At 44.3% G+C, this 20,627-nt stretch overlaps 1 protein-coding gene across 1 annotated transcript in view; it reads right to left on the bottom strand.

Moving 5' to 3' along the window:
- Positions 1-875: 875 nt before the first annotated feature.
- Positions 876-20,627, bottom strand: part of Smarcc1 (SWI/SNF related, matrix associated, actin dependent regulator of chromatin subfamily c member 1) — a 128,558-nt gene continuing 108,806 nt past the window's right edge. The window contains exons 27-28 of the mRNA XM_028886879.2: positions 5,922-6,098; positions 876-3,234 (exon numbers count right to left, since the gene is read on the bottom strand). Coding sequence (XP_028742712.1) covers positions 3,140-3,234; positions 5,922-6,098 — 272 coding nt within the window. The 3' untranslated portion in view covers positions 876-3,139. The remainder of the gene's footprint in view (positions 3,235-5,921; positions 6,099-20,627) is intronic.

The raw sequence follows: 20,627 nt of genomic DNA, 5'->3' as shown, positions 1-20,627 counted from the left end.
GACAGATTTTGGGAGTTGTTCTCTTCCAATGTATGGGTGGTCCAGGGATTGAACTCTTGCCATCAGGCCTGGTGGCAAGCACCTTTACAGGCTGATACACAGTCAGGTTTGAAAATTAGTAATTTTAATGAATTTAGAGAAATTATACTAATAATTTGAGAAACACATGGAAGACTGGTGGGTTGCACATGGTCTGCTATGCCTTAAAAAAAAAAAAAAGAAAAAAGATTTTATACTTACCAAAAAGAAAAAGGACTCATGTTCAAGTTTACAAAGCAGTCTTTGGTTAGCTTGGATCAAGAATCAACTTCCTCTCTCACCCCTCGGAGACTCAGAATCATGAGACCTGGCCAGTGTTCGCTCTCTGCCAGAGGTGCTTTCCCGAGCAGCTGGTGGTCAGCCCATGGCAGACAGAATTCTCTTGTTTCTCTGGATTCCTAAGTATCATGAAAAATCAGTATTTCTTTCCTTTCAAGCTAGGGTTTGCTGCTGTGGTACTCAGAACTGTCCTTGTAGTAGGTCATGTTCATGGAAGCTTCTGCTAGAAAGCCTGCTTCCAACCTAGAGCTATCTAACCTGCAGCAGATATCCACCCTAGTGAGCAAGATCATTCCTCTTTGGAGACACCAGGATGTTAGGTAAGGCCGTGTCTGAAGAACATCCATTCATCTTTCTTTGACTGAAGGAGAAGGCACCCAAGTGGGTAAGACATTCAACTTTATGTTCAGTCCTGAAGCACCTTGAAAAGGATCAACCTAGTATGTCTGAGACATGGAATTTTAACTGCTGACCAAGTCCAAGTGAGAATGAGTATTGAGGTTCTTTACAGGACACAGTATGAAATGAATGGATGAATGCAGAGAATGGGACTAGAATTCATAAAATGGTTTATCATTTATTTAATGAAAAAGAGGGAAATTAAACCACTTTCATTCATTTTCTCCTTAAACTTTCAAAACTCACTTCCCTCATTTAGAAACAAAACAAGAAAACAAAACAAAACAAAAAAATTCCATACTGAGAAACATATCTGTACAAAAGCCACACAGTATCCCAGCCCACCCCTCATAAAATTGGATGGGTATTATTAGAGGAATGGAACCCAATCGGCAGACATGGAAAGAGCTGCGAGGAACTCAGGTTCTGCAGGTTACAAGCGCTGCAAAAAGTATTTCCACTCATCTTTCAAACTGGAAAGTGATCACATTACAGACCTGAGGTTATAAAGGACCACAGTGTGAAGCAGAATCCCATTCCCCTTCTAGGACTCCAGGGGAAAGGCGAGCATTGGAGTGAGTTTCCTTTGGGAGGGAATAGAGGGAAGTAGAGGAAACCTGGCCACTGTAAAAAGGCACTGGGGTCTTCCTGGAGGCAAATGAGTTAAGTAACCTCCCAAGGAACAAGGGACTTCTCCAAGAGTCTAGAGTGCACACAAGAAAGGAATAAGGTTTCCTTAGCTCCAGTACCCCAGGACTCAGACAGCGACCAAGGCCACCTGGTGGAGGCAAACCTGAGGGGTTCAAAGGCAAATCTCAACTGTGGATTTTTGCGTTCTGACATTAAGGGTTCTAAGGTGTTACAGACACCCCCAACACCTTCTCATATGTAAAGCTTTAAAACACACACAGAAAAAGATATCCATAAGATGTTCTACCTTGCATTTTCAATAATGAAACTGCCACTTCAAGGGAAGCTTCACTAAAACACCCTCTTGCCACTCATGGAAGGACAGAAGGCAGGGAAGGACAAGCTGACGAAACCAGTAACTATCGAATCACTCATCAGCAGGGGCAGATGCAGGCTCAAATTAAGGCATTTTTGTGGCTCTTTCTCTGGAATGGTGCTTCACCCTCCCAGTGGGAGCACCCCAAACCTTAGAGCATAATGCTTTGGAGCCAAGTGAGGTCCTATGCCCTCAGCATACTCTCCACAACCCTGTGACAGGTGGACAGTAAGGGCTCAGAAAAAGAAGGTACAGGAGGCTGCTGAATGTGCCCCATTTTTCCACTCCCATTCTGAACCTCAGTACCGCTTCAAGAAATCCTACTCACCCTGGCTACAGCAAGAGGTAGTTTAGGGACTTGTACCTCCAGCCACCTAACCAAGTTTCACGAGATAAAATGTTTAGCACAATCTACTTACCTATTTTAATAAAGTTTTTCCCCCCTTTCCTTTCTTATAGGAGGAAGGTCTAAAAAAAAAACATGTATAAAGTTACCTAGATGGAGGGTGGTGAGGGGAGAGGATGTGTGTGTGGGTTGGGTAGGACTCAACCTAAAGGTGTGTAGGTAGGGCTGTAGACCCTTTAACTTTCCTGGCTAGTCTGGAAAACCTAGGGAATGCCTCTCCAAATTCCTACCTTTAAAGCTGACACTGTCCTTAGGAAAGCCACCCTAGTTCTGTGCAATCTTCTGCACAGAGACCCAGAATAGTGGGAGAAAGAGAAGGAGGGCTCTGCCAGTGTTTGTCTCTCTGCTACCACATACTAGGTACAGTGGTATGCTCTTCGAGACGGAGTGGAGTCTTTCACAGTCCTTGCCAGGGAATAAAATCAACAGGATGCCTCCTTCCTCCTCAGCTCTTCTCAGGTGGGTGCATTTATGTGTGGTGAAAGGCCCAGGAACCTCACCAGTAGCACCACTCTTAGCTCAGATAAGTAGAAATAAGGTCACTTATAATGCCTTAAGGTGTGTCCCTCTGTGGCTGTCTCCTTCTGCCCATCACCATTTTTTTTTTTTTTGGTTTCTATTAACTGAGGATGCTCTCCTTAAAAACAACAGGGGAAGAAAGGAGAGTAATTATGGAGAATTATCCACTGAAGCATAAGACAAAACAAAGAGACAGAGAATACTAACGTCAACAGGATCTGCAGACCAAAGGCCAAACACCTGCCACACTGGGGCAGGGGGACATGGGTTACTTTTCAAATGACCAGGGCACACTAGTCACCACAGCCTTCTCAGTGAGTATCAGCTAAAGACCTGACACATGAAGTTATCAAGAGCGGAGAGACATGGGACTCATGCTTGTGGCTCTGAGGAAAAAAAAATCCCAAAAGAAAACCAAGGAAGCTGAGACACAGTCTTGCCATCCCCATTTCAGCTTGTGGTGGGTGTGGAGGCTCCCTGTATCTTCCAGGCTAAGGAGTGGCCGAGGCTGGTGGGCCTGGAGCAGGAGGTGGAGGGACCCCGTCTGCAGGCGGAGGCTGCGGCTGCTGTTGTGGTGGAGGAGGATCTGCAAACACATTCAAGGTAACTAGTCATTGCCGGAAACAGGGAGGCTTAGGAAAGAATCCATTCAATGGAAAGTGACAGGAAGGAGTTGTTTTGTTTGGAGGGTGGAGTGATAAGGTTTTACTCTGAGCCTTGGCTGGTCTAAAACTTGCTATGTAGACTAGACTGGCCTCAAATTCAGAGATCTGCCTGCCTCAGCCACAGTGCTAAGATTAAAGACATGTACCACCATGCCTGGCTCAGGAAGTAACTTTCTTTGTAGCAGGCAAACGATGTGAGCGCAGAGGCTTGCTACTCTGAGGTCAAGTAGACAGAAGCCAACCAGCTGGGGCTCATGTGGCCTACCCTAACCTAAGAAGTCGGAGAGGAAGTGGTGGAGTTCATCCGCCTTTCTTGAAGGACCACTCATTCCAAGAATCACGCCAGACTTTTCTTTTTTTAAAGAACTTAATTGTATTTCCATTTTATTGTATTCTAATTGTTCTCTCTACTAATTGTGTTTCTTCAATTAAATAATCATGAGTCTTCATGGGCTAGCTTTGTATCTTTTTCTTTATTTCATGGTGTCTAGACTAGCTGAGCACAGGAGAGATTATCAATAACTTCTTGCTGATTAACTGTTTCCACCAGGGCCACAGAACCTCACTGAGGCAGCTGCTGACAAGGCGGATAGTCCTGAGAGGCCCTCACAGCTCCTCAACTGCCATCCTTGGATTTCTGGCCCAAACTAGGTCAGGTCCTGAAGGGAACAATTAGTGTGAGTGTCTGGGCTTCTTTTCTATTTCAACTCTAGCGGCTTTAGCATACAAAGGAACTCTAGAGATCGTTTAATCCAAGGCTTTAAAACCTCTAGATCTTGCCAGAAATGAAAACATATCAAACAAATAATTAGAGTCTAGCTACACTAACCAGGCATTCACCCAACCACACTCCCAATAGGCTTCTATCAAACCTCTCCAGCTTTTCAGACACTCTAAATCCAATCATCTCCTCCTTTGTGACCTCTGAGAAGGAGACTAAGACCTGAGGACAAGAAGCTACTCATGCAGTATGGCCTGTTCATGGCCCAAGAGCCAGGCCAGGGCTGGTTCCCTAAAGTCAGATTCCCTAAAGACCCTGTCATACATGGTGAAACACTTCATGTAGACCAGTGATAAGGACCAGTGATAGTATCTGTTCACCAAAGATGGCTTACTGGGTCAGCTCTCTTGGAAAGCCAATTCTTTCTTACATGAGAGGTAGTGTGACAAGCATTTTCTTAGCCATTTTACTATGATATCTGACCAAAAGCTCAAGGGAAATATTTTTCATAGGGGTGAGATTCTATAAACTCAGTTAAACCAAGACTTTCTTCTGTGCATTTACTTTGTCTTAGCTTCCCCGAGAGGATGTCTCCTGGAATATTACAGAGCATCCAAAGTATTCTGAAGTTCCCTGTTTAAGTTTTATTTTCTTGTGTGTGTCACACATGCATACATAGTTGTGTTGATGCTACAGCATGTGTGCTAAAGCCAAAGAGAATGTGTGTGAGTCAGTTCTCTACTCCACCATGCAGGTTCCCAGAAATCAAACTCATGTCAGGTTTGGTTGCAAGTGTCTTTACCTGCTGAGATTTTCACCAGCCATCTCTCATAACTTTATTTTCTCTGTTTAACAGTCCTGGATGTCCTAGAACTTGCTCTGTAGACAGAGCTAGCCTCAAACTCAAAGAAATCTGCCTGCCTCTGCCTCCCTGGGATTAAAGGCATGTACTACCACCCTACATGCCAAGGATTTTTATTCAGCCAGTGAATAGGAGCTAACTTTTTGGCCACGGCAGGATCCTTCTATAAGATTGGAAGCTATGATGCAACCCTGTGGAGGGTGGTCAAGGCTTGCTGCTGGGGTAGGGAGGGGCTTATGGGAGAAATTACTTGGGCTTTAAACACAAGCTCAGAGGGATGCTACTGAGTTCACTAGTACTCCGTACCCCATATTCCATTTTTACACAATCCCTGAACCCTTTCATGTCAAGTCTATATGGGGACTACTAATCTGTCAATAGCTGTAAGAACTTATTCTCATCTCTAAACTGCTTTCGCTTTTTCTTTCTTTCTTGAAAGAGGTTTTACTATGTAGCCTTGGCTGGCTTGGAGCTCCACATGTAGACAAGGACAGCTCACGCCTGCCTCTGCTCCCAAGTGCTGGGATTAAAGGAGTACACTATGTTTGGTCCAGTTTCTCCCCCCCCCAACTCATCACCCTTTTTTTGTTTTTTTTCCCCCACAAGACAGGGTTCCCTGTGTAGCCCTGACTGTCCTGACTCACTCTGTAGACCAGGCTGGCCTTGAACTCTGAGATCTCCCTGCCTCTGCCTCCTGAGCCAACTCACCACTTTTAACCTTGCAACATAAAAGTTCTTGTAGGGGAATGACAGCCAGGAGCTATGCATGTCAGGTGAGATTCAAACTAGTCTCATTTAATAACGTGTGACAGAGAAATAAGTGGTTTACCCACAGACTTCAGTACAGAGTATACAACCTGAGTTTCACACCAAAAAATCATCTGCAACAACTCACTGTTGAAGGCTGGACTGTCTATGAGTTTGCTACATCTCATGAAGAGAAGAAAGCCTTTCTTTCTCATCAGAAGCCCCCATCCCCACCCCCAAAGAAGGATGCTGGGAGATCTTCCCAATGTTCTACTTACACATGCCGTTTGGCGCTGTGAGGGGTACCCTGGGTCCTAAGATGTTTCCGGGCATTGGAGGCATACCAGGAGGGGCAGGGCCACTTCCAGTAGAGTGAATGTTAGTCGCCACAGTAGGAATCATGCGGCCTGGCATGGGCTGCCCAGGCATCATAGAGCCAGGGCCTGGTATCTGACCTGTGGATGGAGATTTAAAGTATTGTTAGTATACATGCATTGGGGAGGTGGGGGGAAGAGAAATAACCAACTGAATGTCCATGATTGTAGAATATAAATGAAGATTTATTTAGTGATGGGTGGTGGTGTCCAATATCTTTAATCCTACCACTCAGGAGGCAGAGGCAGGCAGATCTCTGAGTTCAAGGCCAGCCTGGTCTACAGAGTGAGTTCTAGGATAGGCTCCAAAGCTACAAAGAAACCCTGTCTTGAAAAACCACCACCAACAAAACAAACAAACAAAACCACAAAACAAGTGTGTGTATGTATAGGCATATACATGTCATGGTATAGAGGTCAGAGGTTGCAGGAGTAAGTTAGGCGTGTCGGGCTGTGGGGACTGAACTTAGTCATGCTTGAGGACAAGTGTCCACACTACCTCACCAGCTTGATGATCAGCTTTTTGTTTATTTGTGGAACACTTGACCGGGGAAAGTTCACTGATTGACTTCTCAACTTTAGCACAGGAAAGGTAGTAGTTATCTAGAAGGAATTACAGGGCTAATGTCATGGCTAATTGGAAGAATTGTCAGGGCTAATGTCATGTTATATAAAAACTCTGATAAGAATGCTTTCCTCACACATAAGAGCTTGTGAGCTCAATCCCAGGTACCTCATGAATAGAGTTGTGGTATATGGCTATAATCCAGGATCTGGAAGGTAAGAGCAAGATTTCAAAGTCATCCTTGGCTAGAAAGAGTGGGTATGAAGCCAGCCTAACATACAGCAGCCCATCTTAGAAATCAGTGAGCAAGTAAGCAAGCCCAAAGAGGGAGCACTCCCAAAGAAAGCATCACTGAAGGGAAAGCTGGTTACTCTGGGTGAGCAGTGGATCATCACATCACACACACACACAGCACCTAGCACAGACCACAGAGAAGGAGGCTTTCCTAGGAATCCGTGGCCCAGAAACCACCACTGTAAAAGGTTCAAATTTGAATTCCAATCTCTCCTTGAACTGGAGAATTCACTAGGGACTCCATGAAGTACGTCCCTGGGATGGACAGAAAACTCCATCTCTTCTCTGTCTTTAAATTAATGATGGGAGACAGAACAAGTAACATGTCTCTTAATTGCAAAATGACAGACAGACGACTTTTTTTTTTCCCGCCAAGACAGGGTTTCTCTGTGTAGCTTTGTGCCTTTCCTGGAACTCACTTGGTAGCCCAGGCTGGCCTCGAACTCACAAAGATCCGCCTGCCTCTGCCTTCCGAGTGCTGGGATTAAAGGCGTGCGCCACCACTGCCCGGCTGACAGACTTCTAACAATCTTTTTCTCTAAGACTCAGATAGTATTTAGATTCTGCTAATGAATGATGTTTTCTATGGATTTAACTTTGCCACACTGTAGACTGTTTCTAGCAGTCACAGATGTAGGTAGGAAGCTATCTTCTGAATACAAAAACACAAAACTCTAGCCTGGAGACAAAGGAACACTTCCAGTCTTATGATAAAGGAAAGAACACCAGCTTTCTAACAACATGGTTTTATCTACCTCAGGCTGCCTCCTCCACCAAGTCTGGCCAGGACAGAGTCTTAGGAAAGTTACATAGAGTTAACAGGCATCACGAGATGAGAGAGAACCAAACAGGGAGGAACAGTGTGTGCTCATCAGAATGACACAGCACACAACTGTTTAGGATCACTTTCACATTCTGATTCTCAAGTAAGGTCTGCTGAAATCCACGGGCCCAGGTGACACCCCAGTCAAGAGTCAAGAAAACAGACCCAGCAAGCAAAGTACAGAAAAGTAGCCTGCAAACTCAGAGGCCACCATCTTCCTTCCACTTCAGCCTCTCCTGGGTTATGTGTTCCTAGGCAAGTTACTCAGTTTCCCAAGAGTGTTGTTCTGAAAACACCTGACAGTTGTTCTCCTTAACTGCACGGCTTTCGTTCTGATGAGGGTAACTGTTGGAGTCTTTTAAATAGTGCCTTCTTTTCTCAGTGGCTCCTCTAATATGCTCGCAAGAGGCAGTATGCAGGGTCAGCAAACCTGACACCAATTAGAGGAGCAGGGTCGGAGGGAGTCGCGACTGAGGAACTGCCTGGAGCCTTTCTGTGGTGACTTTCTTGACCAATGACTAATGTGGGAGGTGCCACCGCTGGGCAGGTGGTCCTGGGTTGTCTAAGGATGCAGTGGAGCAAGACTGAAAACAGTGTTCCTCCATGGTTCCCGACTCACTCCAGGTCCTGCCTGACTTCCCTCGGTGACGTACAGGAACTGGGAAGTGCAACTTTTTCCTCAAGTTGCTTTGGTCATGGTGTTTTATTACAACAGAAAGTAAACTAGGATCAGAGCCAATTATTATCTTATAGGGAAAAACTGAGGCTCAGGAGTAAAACAACTTGTTTTTTCATATAGGATCTTGGTATGTAGTCCAGGTTGGCTTGGAGCTTACTATGTACCCCGGGCTAGTCATGAACTTGTGATAACCCACCCGCCTCAGCTGTCTAAGTGATGGAATGACAGCTATGTGCCACCATGCATGGTTCCAAAGCTCTTATGGATAGAGGAAGGGAAATCAAAAATTATATTCAAGCCTTCCAACTCAAGATCCAGTTCTTCTTACCGATTACTCTGTCCAAATAAAAGTTCGTGTCAAAGTCTTCACTATATCACACTCACGACATTTCTATTTATTTATTTGTTTACTTGAGACTTATTTCACTATGTATCTCCAGCTGCATGGGCCTTGAGCTCAGAGATCTGCCTGCCTCTACCTAACCTTAACCCCAAACCCAAGTGTTAGAATTAAAGGAGAGCAGCAGCACTACCACACCTGCTTCCTTAATATTTCTTTAATAATCTACTTTTTATTTTATGTGCATTGGTGTTTTGCCTGCATGTATATCTATGTGAGGATGTCAGATCTTAGAATTACAGATAGCTGTGAGCTGCCATGTGGGTGCTGGGAATTGAAGTGAGTCCTCTGGAAAGACAGTCAGTGCTATTAACACTGAGCCATCATTCCAGCCCACCCTTCAGTATTTTTTTAAAATAAAAACTGATTTAAGCACCTTTTACCAGCTCAACAGCCATAACCCCCCAATTGTGAAATAAAAAAATATTCAATTACTTGAAATGTTTTAAAAAAATTTATTTTTATTTTATGTGCATTGGTGTTTTTGCTTGCATGTATACTTGTGTGAGAGTCAGATTCCTCGGAACTGGAGTTACAGACAGTTGTGAGCTGCCATGTGGTTGTTGGGAATTGAACCAAGATCCTTTGGAAGAGCAGTCAGTGCTCTTAACCACTGAGCCATCTCTCCAGCTCATCAAAATGTCTTTAAAAAAATTTATACGCAAAAAATTCACATCTCAGCCGGGCGTTGGTGGTGCACTGGGGAGGCAGAGGCAGGTGGATCTCTGTGAGTTCAGGCCAGCCTGGTCTCCAAAGCGAGTTCCAGGAAAGGCGCAAAGCTACACAGAGAAACCCTGTCTTGAAAAACAAAACAAAACAAAACAAAAAATTCACATCTCATACGTAGTCCAGACTAGTCCCACATTCTCTTTGTAGATGAGGATGTCCTTAAACTTCTGATACTCTTGCCTTTAGTTGAGTGTTGAGACAACAAGCAGGTTTTTGTTTGCTTTGTTTTGCGAGACAGGGTTTCTCTGTAGTGTTGGTGCCTGTCCTGTAGACCAGGCTGGCCTTGAACTCACAGAGATCCGCCTGACTCTGCCTCCTGAGTGCTGGGAATAAAGGCCTGCACCACCACTGCCTGGCAAGTAGGGGTTTTTATATGTGTTTTGATGCTTTTTTTTTTTTTTTTAATATGGTGCTAGGGATTACACTGAAGTCTTCATGCATGTTCAGCAAGCCCTCTACCAACTGAGCTATATCTCAAGCCCAATCTTTTATTGTTTTAAGTTATACCAAATGTGTGATGAACTTATGATGAACCAGAAATCTAATGCATGAAACATATGCTACTATGTTCTGCTGAGACTTCGTAATGTAAGTCCTCCACTAATGGATTAGTGATTTGCCCCTAGCCAGCTTTCTGAAGTAACCTCACAGATAAGAGTTTGTTCCACCAGAGAAAAAGCTATTCAAGAAACAATCTAGCAGACTATATGAAGTGATGTTTATCCATCACATAAGCCCATGGGCTCTTGCTCTAAGGCCAAGTAGTATCATTTCCACAGCTATATGCTTAGCGTCGGTGGCTCTCTCACCTATTTCCCCACATCTCTAGAACAGCAAGCTGGGACAGGGCAGTTTTGTGGTTTCTCAATCTATGAGGCCAACATCTAAAACAAACAAAAGCAAGCAAATTCTTGGCTTCACTTATTGTGAAATCTGAAGGTGAAAATATCTTCTCTCCTATTGTCAAAAACAGGGTCATAAAGCCATTTTCCCTGGAGGAAGGTGGCAGCAAAAAAGGGGAAGGTTAGAGTTAATCAATTCCTCTGCTTCTGCGACCCAGCAAGCCCTAGGATCCCCGTCTACACCTCCCAGTCCTGGATTTGCAAGTGTGCGACGTCAGACCAGTCTGTTATGGAAGGACTAGAATCAATTGAAGGTCTTTATGCTGGCACTGGCAAGCAGTTTGCCCAACAGAGATATCCCCACAGCTCCAGAAAAGATAGTTTGGGAGGATCAAATTTGAAATAGAGGGACTGGAGAGATGGCTCAGAGGTTAAGAGCACCGACTGCTCTTCCAGAGGTCCTGAGTTCAATTCCCAGCACCCACATGGTGGCTCACAACCATCTGTAATGAGATCTGGCACCCTCTTCTGTATACCTAATAAATAAATAAATCTTTAAAAAAATTTGAAATAGAAATTAAGACAAAACTAAAGACCGCCTACCCCCCCTTTGGTGGTACTTGACACAAGTATTACCACTTAAAAAAACAACAGTCTCAAGGTAGTCTTATTAATTCTCACAAGCTTGAAGTTTGGCTCACATAAACCTCAAACACCAAGGAGGTAATACTAAACAAAATAAAAACTATATCCATACGTAGTCCATTAATACACACACACAAAAACAGGGGGTGGGGGATATTTCCTTTTTTGAGGTGGGAAAAGGAGGAAGAAAGAGGTGAGAGGAAGAGAAAAAAGAGGGAGGAGAGGCAGTGAGCAGGCTTCAAAAAGCAGTGGCAAAACCTAGGATGGTGGGAGTCTGACCTACATACAGCGTTTTTTAAACAGCAGGCATCTGAAGCCTGGAAAATGGAAAGGTTTGCTAAAATTAGGTTTAGCTAGTAGAAAAAGCCCCCACACTCCCATGTTTATTAGATCTTTTACTAAAGCCTTACACCTATCATGTCTACTAGGATATTAGCTAAGGATTTCATTTCTCAGTCATTGGAAGACTAAGGTGAGAAAAGAGAGAAACTGTAAAGGGAGCCCGTGACTATCTAGTCCTCAGCATGTGTCATCCATCCATTTCTAACCATGCACAGACATCCTCTGGCTGAGTCCCCAGAAGAACGGAAATAACACAATGGGGGCCAAGTGAGGGGAAGCCCAGGATCCACCGAGGCTACTTCCCCATAGCAGCTTCCCGGGGTGCCTGTCACAGATGCTCTTTGTCAAGGACGGGGCCTCACTGTCAAGATAGTATAAGCAGGACAAGAGGTAGCACAGACTATAAACAAGGCTGATGTGATGAGCAAGGTCCTTCTCCCTTTTCAGTGTGGGGCTGAGTCCACAGTATTGGCTAGGAAGCCACAAATGCTTTTTATCCTTTTGTGAATACTGCATTTCCTATGCATAGGGGTCTGAGTTTAACTGGGTTTAACTAAGGGGCAAGGGCTAGGTGCAGAGGGTTGGTACAGAAGTTAAGCACACTTGCTCTTCAGAGAGGACCTAAGCCCAGTTTCCATTACTCATACCGTAGGCTTACAACCAAGTACTTGAAGTTCCAGCTCCAGGGCATTCAATACCCTCTTCTGCCCCTGTGGGCAACAACCCATCCACTCACATGGGGCGGGGCAGTAGCCACACAATGTCTTGAGGGGAAAAAGGGCAAGAGCCCGAGCCAGGAAGACCATGGATTGGAGGCTGCCCTGGGCTACACAGTAAAACCATCTTGATTTTTATTTCAAGAAAATAAAGAACAGTAAGTGAAGTACCTAGTGCCTCAGCTGAGAGACATGCCCTACTTTTGTTATTGAAGTAACATTTTATAGAGATAACATTTTCTCACCAAACCACACCGATTACTTTCTTTTGTGGTGGTGCTACAGATGGGTCACGGGGCCTTGGACACACTAGACGTGTGCTATCAGACCTGTACCAGAGCCCACACATGATGGTCACCTACCAGTCCACTCTCCACTGTGGCTATCCAGTATTTGTGAACACCAAAAAGTCAAGCATAGTTGGGCAACACCAACAAATGGCTCACACAAGGACTGGTTGCTAGGCCAGGGAGGTGGCTAAGGGGAAAGAGTATTTTACCTTAGGTAAAGGGGCTTGTGAAGCCTGATGACTAAGTTTGTTATCTGGAATCCACAAGATGCAGAGAGAACTACCTTCCACATGTTTTTCTCTGACCTACATTCATCTGAGATGACATACATTCACCCATACACATACATAGACACATATAAAACAATCTTTAACAACTGATTGGTATAATGACTACTCAGCTTATAGGGTATCACAGGCAGAAGCAGTTAAGTTTTTTTTATTTTTAAAAATTTTTTAGCAAATAGGCTCGCTCTCTCTCTCTCTCTCTCTCTCTCTCTCTCTCTCTCTCTCTCTCGTTGTATACACACACACACACACACACACACACACACACCTTATTTTATGTTCATTGGTGTTTTGCCTGCATGTATTTTTGTGTGAGAGTGTCAGAAGCCCTGGAACTGGAGTTACAGACAGGTGTGAGCTGCCATGTAGGTGCTGGGAATTGAACCCAGGTCCTCTGGAAGAGCAGCCAGTGCTCTGAACCGCTGAGCCACCTCTCTAGCAGTTAAGTTTTTAGCTGAAAAACTGTTTTTACAGCTTAAGGGGAGAAGATGAATGCTGTGCTGCTGCTTCTAACAAGTTCACCAAAACGTTAAGACAAGGTAAAAATAGATGTGCCAACCACATGCAGAAACACTCCACGGTGAAGAGTTGGCTCAGTGTTTAAGAGAACACACTGCTCTTCCAGAGAACCCAAGCACAGTTCCCAGCACCCATGCTCGGCAGCTCACAACTGCCTGTAACTCCAGTTCCAGAGGATCCAAAGCCTCTGGCCTCAGCCTTCAACGGTACCTGCATTTACTCTGACATCTACACACACAGACACAGAGAGACACACACAATTAAATATAATAAAAATAGGGGCTGGAGAGATGGCTTAGGGGGTGAGAGAACCGGCACCTTTTCCAGAGGACCCACATGTCACCTCACAACCACCTATAACTACAGTTCTGGGAGATGGAAGGCCCTCCCCTGGCCTCTAAGGACACAAGGCACACAAGTGGTGCACAGACACACACGCAAAACTCCCAAATACATACAATAATAAAACAATAAACAAACAAACAAACCACAAAGTCAAACTGAACACTATACTACATAAAATTTCCTGGCCTTTTTGTTTGTTAGGAAAAAATCTAACTTGGGATCCATCTGTATAGATATGAGATAAGATCAGAGATGAAAGCTAATAAAGCAAGACAGAAACATGTAGCAGACAGGACTTCGTGCCCTCAAACGAAGAGGCAGAAAATCGAAGCATATGCACTATGTTTAGAGGTGCAGCTCACAGAGAAGATGTCAACTACTTGGATGCTCAGCACCATTTGTGCTCACAGCCAAGGAGACAATGAAGAGCAATTTCATTTTGTAGAGACAGGGTCTCACTATGCAACTGTGGCTGGTCTTTCTGCCTCTACCTTAGAAGTGCTATCATACCTGGATGAACTACTTGAATGGGTCGGTCCTATCACTATCGATGAACAATGTTGGTCTTGTGTGTGTGTCAGGTACACAGGCCTCTGCAGACACACATGTGCCAGAGGAGGATGCTTAGGAGTACTGTCACCCACCACTCTATTCTTGTTTGCGATGGCATCTTTCTCTGAACCTGGAGATTGTGCTTTTCAGCTATGCTGGCAACCACCAAGCCACAGTCAGTCCTCTGTCGTCCCCCCCCCAACAGTGATGGGGTTAGAGGTATGCTAAGACGTCATGTGGCTTGTGTGGGTGCTGGGATCTGAACTCAGGTTCTCATGGTTGCATAGGAAGTAAACTTACTCTGAAAAGCTGTATGAATTAATCAATGAGCAACAAACCTGTCTTGGCTCTCTTCTCTACCAATTCACACAACATAAATTCTGGCCAAATATCAAACATTACCCGTTATGCGATAATGATCCTCAGGTCCTAATGTGAAAAACAAAAACAAAAACAAAAAACAACTAGGCCTTTTCCTGGTTTGGGGAAACAGGTTCCTGTTAGGAAGCCCAGGTTTTGAACACTCTGCCTCCTGCATGTTCAGACGGATTACAGGTGTGTGCCTTACCACAGCAGCTGACTTTTCTATTACTAGAGTAGTACTGGTGAGGCAAGGTCTCACTATGAAGCCCTGGCTGCCCTAGAATTTGTCATGCAGCCTAGGCTGGCAATCTCTGTCTTCCATGAGTTGACATGCAACATTGTGTGTAGTTCATCTATAAATTTTTCTAAAACTCAGAAAATGTTAGTTGGAAGGATTTCGTGTTAGTTTTTTGCTGCTGTGTTAAATCATAAGCAAAACCCACTTGGGGAGGAAAAGGTTAATTTCAATTTACACTTCCAGGTCATGATCCATTATTTAGAGAAATAAGGGCAGAAGTTCAATGCAGAATCTGTGGAGGCTCAATGCAGAATTTGAGGAGGTCAGAGAATCTGAGCTTGCTTTACCCAGCAGGGCTATATAAGATGATGTGGTCATGGGAAGGGTCTACACTTGGCTGTATGGTGTGCTTTGATCCAGCAAGGGGGAGTTCTTTTGCCTCTCCCCTTGGCATGTTATAAAGTGTTTTGAATAAACTTTGAGGTTGTTGAGTATTGATCCAGGCCCTCCAGAAGCTATTCTGTGTTTCTGTCTTTTTTCTCATTGGCTAGGTCTCTTTTTCTACCTGATATTTTCTTATCCCTCTCTCTTCCTCCTAAGAACCCTAGCATATGTGGGGCCTGGACTCCCACGGACCCCCCAAGAATCTTGAAGCAGAAACCATGGTGGAATGAACGTCACTAACAGGCTTGCTCTCTAGCTCCGAGGTTCAGCTAGCTTTCTTATAGACTCAGAGACCACCTGCCCAAGGAATGGTATTGCCCACAGTATGCTGGGCCCTCCCATCTCAATCAAGACAATGCCCCACAGACACACCCATAACCCAACACGATCTAGGCAAGTCCTCAACTGAAGATCTAAGGTGACTCTAGTTTGTGTCAAGCAGATATTAAACACTAGCCAGCATAGCCTTGCTCTCAGGTTTTAACTTCTAACAGTGACAAACCCTATGGACCACCTCACCAGCTTCATTCTAAAGGCTCTTAGATAGGCTGGGCATGGTAGCAGAGGCAGACAAATGTCTCTTGAGTTTGAGGCCAGCCAAGGTTACATATTGAGAGCTGGGCTAAAACAAGTAAAACACCAAAGGCACTTAGCTAATGCTAAGTATACCAAACACACTGGCCTAGTCAGACATGGTGGTGCACACCTTTAGCCTCAGCACTTGGGAGACAGAGGCAGGTGATCTCTGACTTTGAGGACAGCTTGGTTTAAAAAGTTAGTTCCGACAGCTTATGCTGGAGAAGATGTGGAACTAGGGGAACCCTCCTCCACTGCTGGTGGGAATGCAAGCTCGTACAACCACTTGGGAAATCAATATTGCGCTTTCTTAGAAAATTGGGAATCAATCTCCCCCAAGATCCAGCTATACTACTCCTGGGCATATACCCAAAAAATGCTCAATCATACCACAAGAGCACTTGCTCAGCTATGTTCATATCAGCATTGTTTGTAATAGCCAAAACATGGAAACAACCTAGATGCCCTTCAACCGAAGAATGGATAAATAAATTGTGGCACATATACACAATGGAATACTACTCAGCAGAGAAAAACAATGACATCATGAGGTTTGCAGGCAAATGGATGGATCTAAAAAAAATCATCCTGAGTGAGGTAACCCAGACTCAGAAAGACAAATATGGTATGTACTCACTCACAGGAGGATACTAGATGTGGAACAAGGATGACTAGACTGCTACTCACATTACCAGTGAGGCTACCTGGAAAACAGGACCCGAAGAAAGACACGAGGATCGCCCAATGACGGAGAAATGGATGAGATCTTCATGAACAGCCTGGACATGAGTGGGAGCAATGAAAGGCGAGGTTTGAGGGAAAGAGAGCGGGAAATCCCAGCTGGATCAAGAACAGAGAGGGAGAACAAGAAATAGGAGACCATGGTAAATGAAGACCACATGAGAAAAGGAAGAAACAAAGTGCTAAAGAGGCCCACAGAAATCCACAAAGATACCCCCACAAAAGACTGCTGGCAATGGTCGAGAGACAGTCGGGACTGACCTACTCTGGTGATGGGATGGCCAAACACCCTAACAGTTGTGCCAGAAACCCCATCCAAGGACTGAGGAATCTGGATGCAGACATCCATGGCTCGGCCCCGAGTGGAGCACCAGTAGTCTAATTAGGAAGAGGAGGGTTTATATGAGCGAGAATTGTTGAATCCAAGGTTGGATAAAGCACAGGGACAAATAGCCAAACGAATGGAAACACATGAACTATGAACCAAAGGCTGAGGGGCCCCCAACTGGATCAGGCCCTCTGAACTGTCTGGTGAGACAGTTGATTGGCTTGATCTGTTTGGGAGGCATCTAGGCAGTGGTACCAGGTCCTGGGCTCGTTGCATGAGTTGGCTGTTTGAAACCTGGGGCTTATGCAGAGACGCTTGGCTCAGCCTGGGAGGAGGGGACTGGACCTTCCTGGCCTGAGTCTACCAAGGTTGATCTCAGTCCTTGGGGGAAGCTTTGCCCTGGAGGAGGTGAGAATGGGGGATTGGCTGGGGGAAGGGGAAGGGGGCAGGAAGGGGGAGAACAGGGGAATCGGTGGCTGTTACATAGAACTGAATGGTATTGTAAAATTAAATTAAAAAAAAAAAGAAACCTTAAAAAAAAGTTCCAAGACAGCCGGAGCTACATAGACACACCCTGTCTCAAAAAAAAAAAAAAAAAAAAAAAAAAAAAAACAAAATGAAACAAACCAGTGAGTTTAATTTCCTTTTCTTCTTTAAATACAATTCTCACTATTTAGCCCTCTTTGCCTTGATTTATAGTGAATCTCCTATTTGTCCCCTGAGTTCTGGGGATTACAGATGCATACCACCAATCCTGTTTTTTTTTTAAATTATTATTATTTAGATTTTTTGAATGAATTTGCTATGTAGCTGTGGCAAACCCACAACCTGTGATGAAGACCTAGGTAGTCTTCAAGTTTCAATGATCTTCCTATAACTGCTTCCTGAATCTGGGGATTGGTTGCAGCTCCTAATTTTACTAACAGAGATTTAAACAAAAAATAAAAACAAACACAAAACAAACAAACAAAGGATTATCCTCATCTGCTAGAGTTTAAACAGGCCTAAACTGCAGACATTATGGCAGCACCTACTGTATGGACCTATGCATATCCCATGTCCATTCTCAATTCTACAGGCACACACAATAAAAACGTATGCAGATATGCTTCCGCTTGTTCACAGCTGAACGAGCTGTTCGTATAACTGAAGATTGAAAAGCAACCCAAAGCTTTTCAACCAACAGGAGAATTCACAAATTATGACATAATCACTCACAGCAGTGCACGTACATCTTATATATGGTAACCTGTCTCTAACTCCAAGATCTGACACCCTCACACAGACACACATGCAGGTAAAACACCAATGCAAATAAAATAAAGATAAATAAATTGTTTAAAACAAAATTATAATATCATGTATATGTGATTTGTATTAATGCAGGGATATGCATGGTATGGCAAGAACGTTAGGGGTCAGAAGACAACTTTTAGGAACCAATTTTCTCCTATCTTGGGTTCCATGGAGTGAACTCAGGTCATCAGGGATTGGGTGTCAAGTGCCCTTAACTACTGATACAAACACAAACTTACGTGAGACCAGCTTGTCACAAATCATAAAACACCCTCTCTCACATGAATGATCCTTTCTAGTACATAGCCAATGTAGAAAAGCCTATTTTAGTGAGAAATGTGGACAAAAATGACCTATATCTTGCATTTTTATCAATGAATTTACTAGCACCGTCTCACTAGGAAAACAGCTGCACACAGGTCCTCTGTGAATGGACTCAGCCCTGTGACACACAAGTCAGCACTATGGCATGACTTTTATCTAGAATCAGATGGAACTCAGTGTGAATCCTGGCTCCACCAAGGCTAGGTAGCCTTGCCATGGAGTAGGTCTTCATCTGCAGAGCAAGGATGACAAGGAAGTGATCTGACGAAGCAAGGTAGTGCAATAACTACCAACAGCAGAATATGTTTTGTTTCTTAAAAGCCTAAGCTGGCCTAGAACTTGTTACAGAGTTTAGGCTGGCCATACTAGCTGAGACTATAGCCAAGAGCCTTGTACCCATCTTAGCTACGTTTTTTGTTTTGTTTTGTTTTTTGAGACAGGGTTTCTGTATAGCCTTGGCTACTCACTCTGTAGACTAGGGTGGCCTTGAACCCAGAGATTCGCCTGCCTCTGCCTCTTGAGTGCAGGGATTAAAGGTATGGGGCACCACTGCCTGGCTGCAGCTACATTTTGAACTAACTACTGTGCTTGAAAAATGACTTTGCAGTCTGTGATATCGAGCATATGTATTTATTTTTAAAGCTTAACTCTGGGAAAAATGAGACCCTTACACAGAAATTTTGAGATTCACCCAGCTGGACAGAGAAGTGGAAAGTACCCTGTGGTGTGAACCTGTCAGACTTCAAAGACCATCTCCAGAAACATGTTAGTACCAAACTGAAAAACCTCGGATGGTAACAGATTCCCTAACTATCTTTGTTTTGTTTGGTTTTTTGAGATAGGGTTTCTCTGTGTAGCTTTGGAGCCTGCCCTGGAACTCTCTCTGTAGACTAGGCTGGCCTCGCAATGTAGACCAATCTGGCGTCAAACTCAGAGAGCCTTCTGCCTGTCTCTTGAGTAATGGGATTAAAGGTGTGTACCAGCATGCCTGGATATAGATGCCCAGATGCCTAGCTCCATGTTTTAGTTAATACTAGTAAAATTAACAAAAGCATACTTTGGCCTGTGAATAAGATTTAACTTGATAATATAAACTGTCAGATCACAAATGTATTCAACTATGGCTTCTATAAGCAAATATGATTGGTACTTCTAGAAGAATATTCAGAAATCTGTCCTTTGAAGTATTGTATTTTAAAAATGGCAGAATCACACCCTACAACAGGGTCCACATGGGAGGTTTACTGAGGGGAAGGGGAGAGAGGAGGCGGCAGGGTCCAGTCCCTGGGGATAAGGACGATGAAGAGAAAGAGAAAGGAAACAGAAGTGTACAAGACCTGCCTTTTATAAGGAAATGTAGGGAATGCGCACAGGTGGTACTCTTAGTGGCTGCAGCTGAGGTCTATCCTGTCAGGACCCCAAGGGCAGGCCAGTACAGATGCCTAAATGCTAACATTCTTCCCTTCTGTTTATTATAAAAAGGTAGCAGGTGAGGCGTTTAAGCTTCGAAGTCTGTAAGTAGGGCATTAAGCTGAGAGTTTTGAGGGTTTCTAAAAGGCATTCCAGAGGAGATGTGGGACTTATGGGATTGGAGGCCTTATTTCCCATGGCTGCAACAGAGAGAAAAAAGAATTTAAAACAAACAAACAAACAAACAAGATCCAATGGCTATAATATCTCAGGTGTCCCAGAGATTAAGAATCGATAATGGCCCAAGTCATTCTGCTGGAATTCATGGCCACTGGCCACTGCCCCAGCTACATGAACATGAATGCATTGGCCAAAAAAACCAACCAACAAACAAAAAAAACCAATTAGTCATCCCAGGGCCTCACGTCCTACGCAATCCCTGCGCTGTGTGATCACGCAATCTATGCACATGCGTAGCTCCATCAGCCCATATACGAACGTGCAAGGGAATCCATAAAAAGTGGGTCACAGGCTGCTCCCTCCTTCTCTCCCTCTCTCTGCAAACCATTTCCAGAGGCCTACAGTACATTCCCCTCGGCTCCTTCCCCAACAAACCTTTACAGTGGGTCTTGTCATACCTCGTGGCTTTTCTTGCACAGTCACAGCGCTGCTCAATAAATAACACAGCACCGCTGCCGCGTAAAACCAACACACTTAGTGTTCTGTCGAGCAAAGAGCAGGGCCGGGTCCAAGAAACGAACAAAAAAAGAGGCCTCAGATAAGAGTTGTGGGGACAGTCAGCGATGGGGGCCCACACCACAGACGGGTGTACCCCCAGTTCCAAGGACACCAGAGGGATACT

This window comes from Peromyscus leucopus, chromosome 7 (assembly GCF_004664715.2).
Source record: "Peromyscus leucopus breed LL Stock chromosome 7, UCI_PerLeu_2.1, whole genome shotgun sequence".
Classification (NCBI taxonomy): Eukaryota; Metazoa; Chordata; class Mammalia; order Rodentia; family Cricetidae; genus Peromyscus; species Peromyscus leucopus.
The sequence above is the reverse complement of the archived record's forward strand: the minus strand, read 5'-3'. Positions and strand labels throughout refer to the sequence as shown.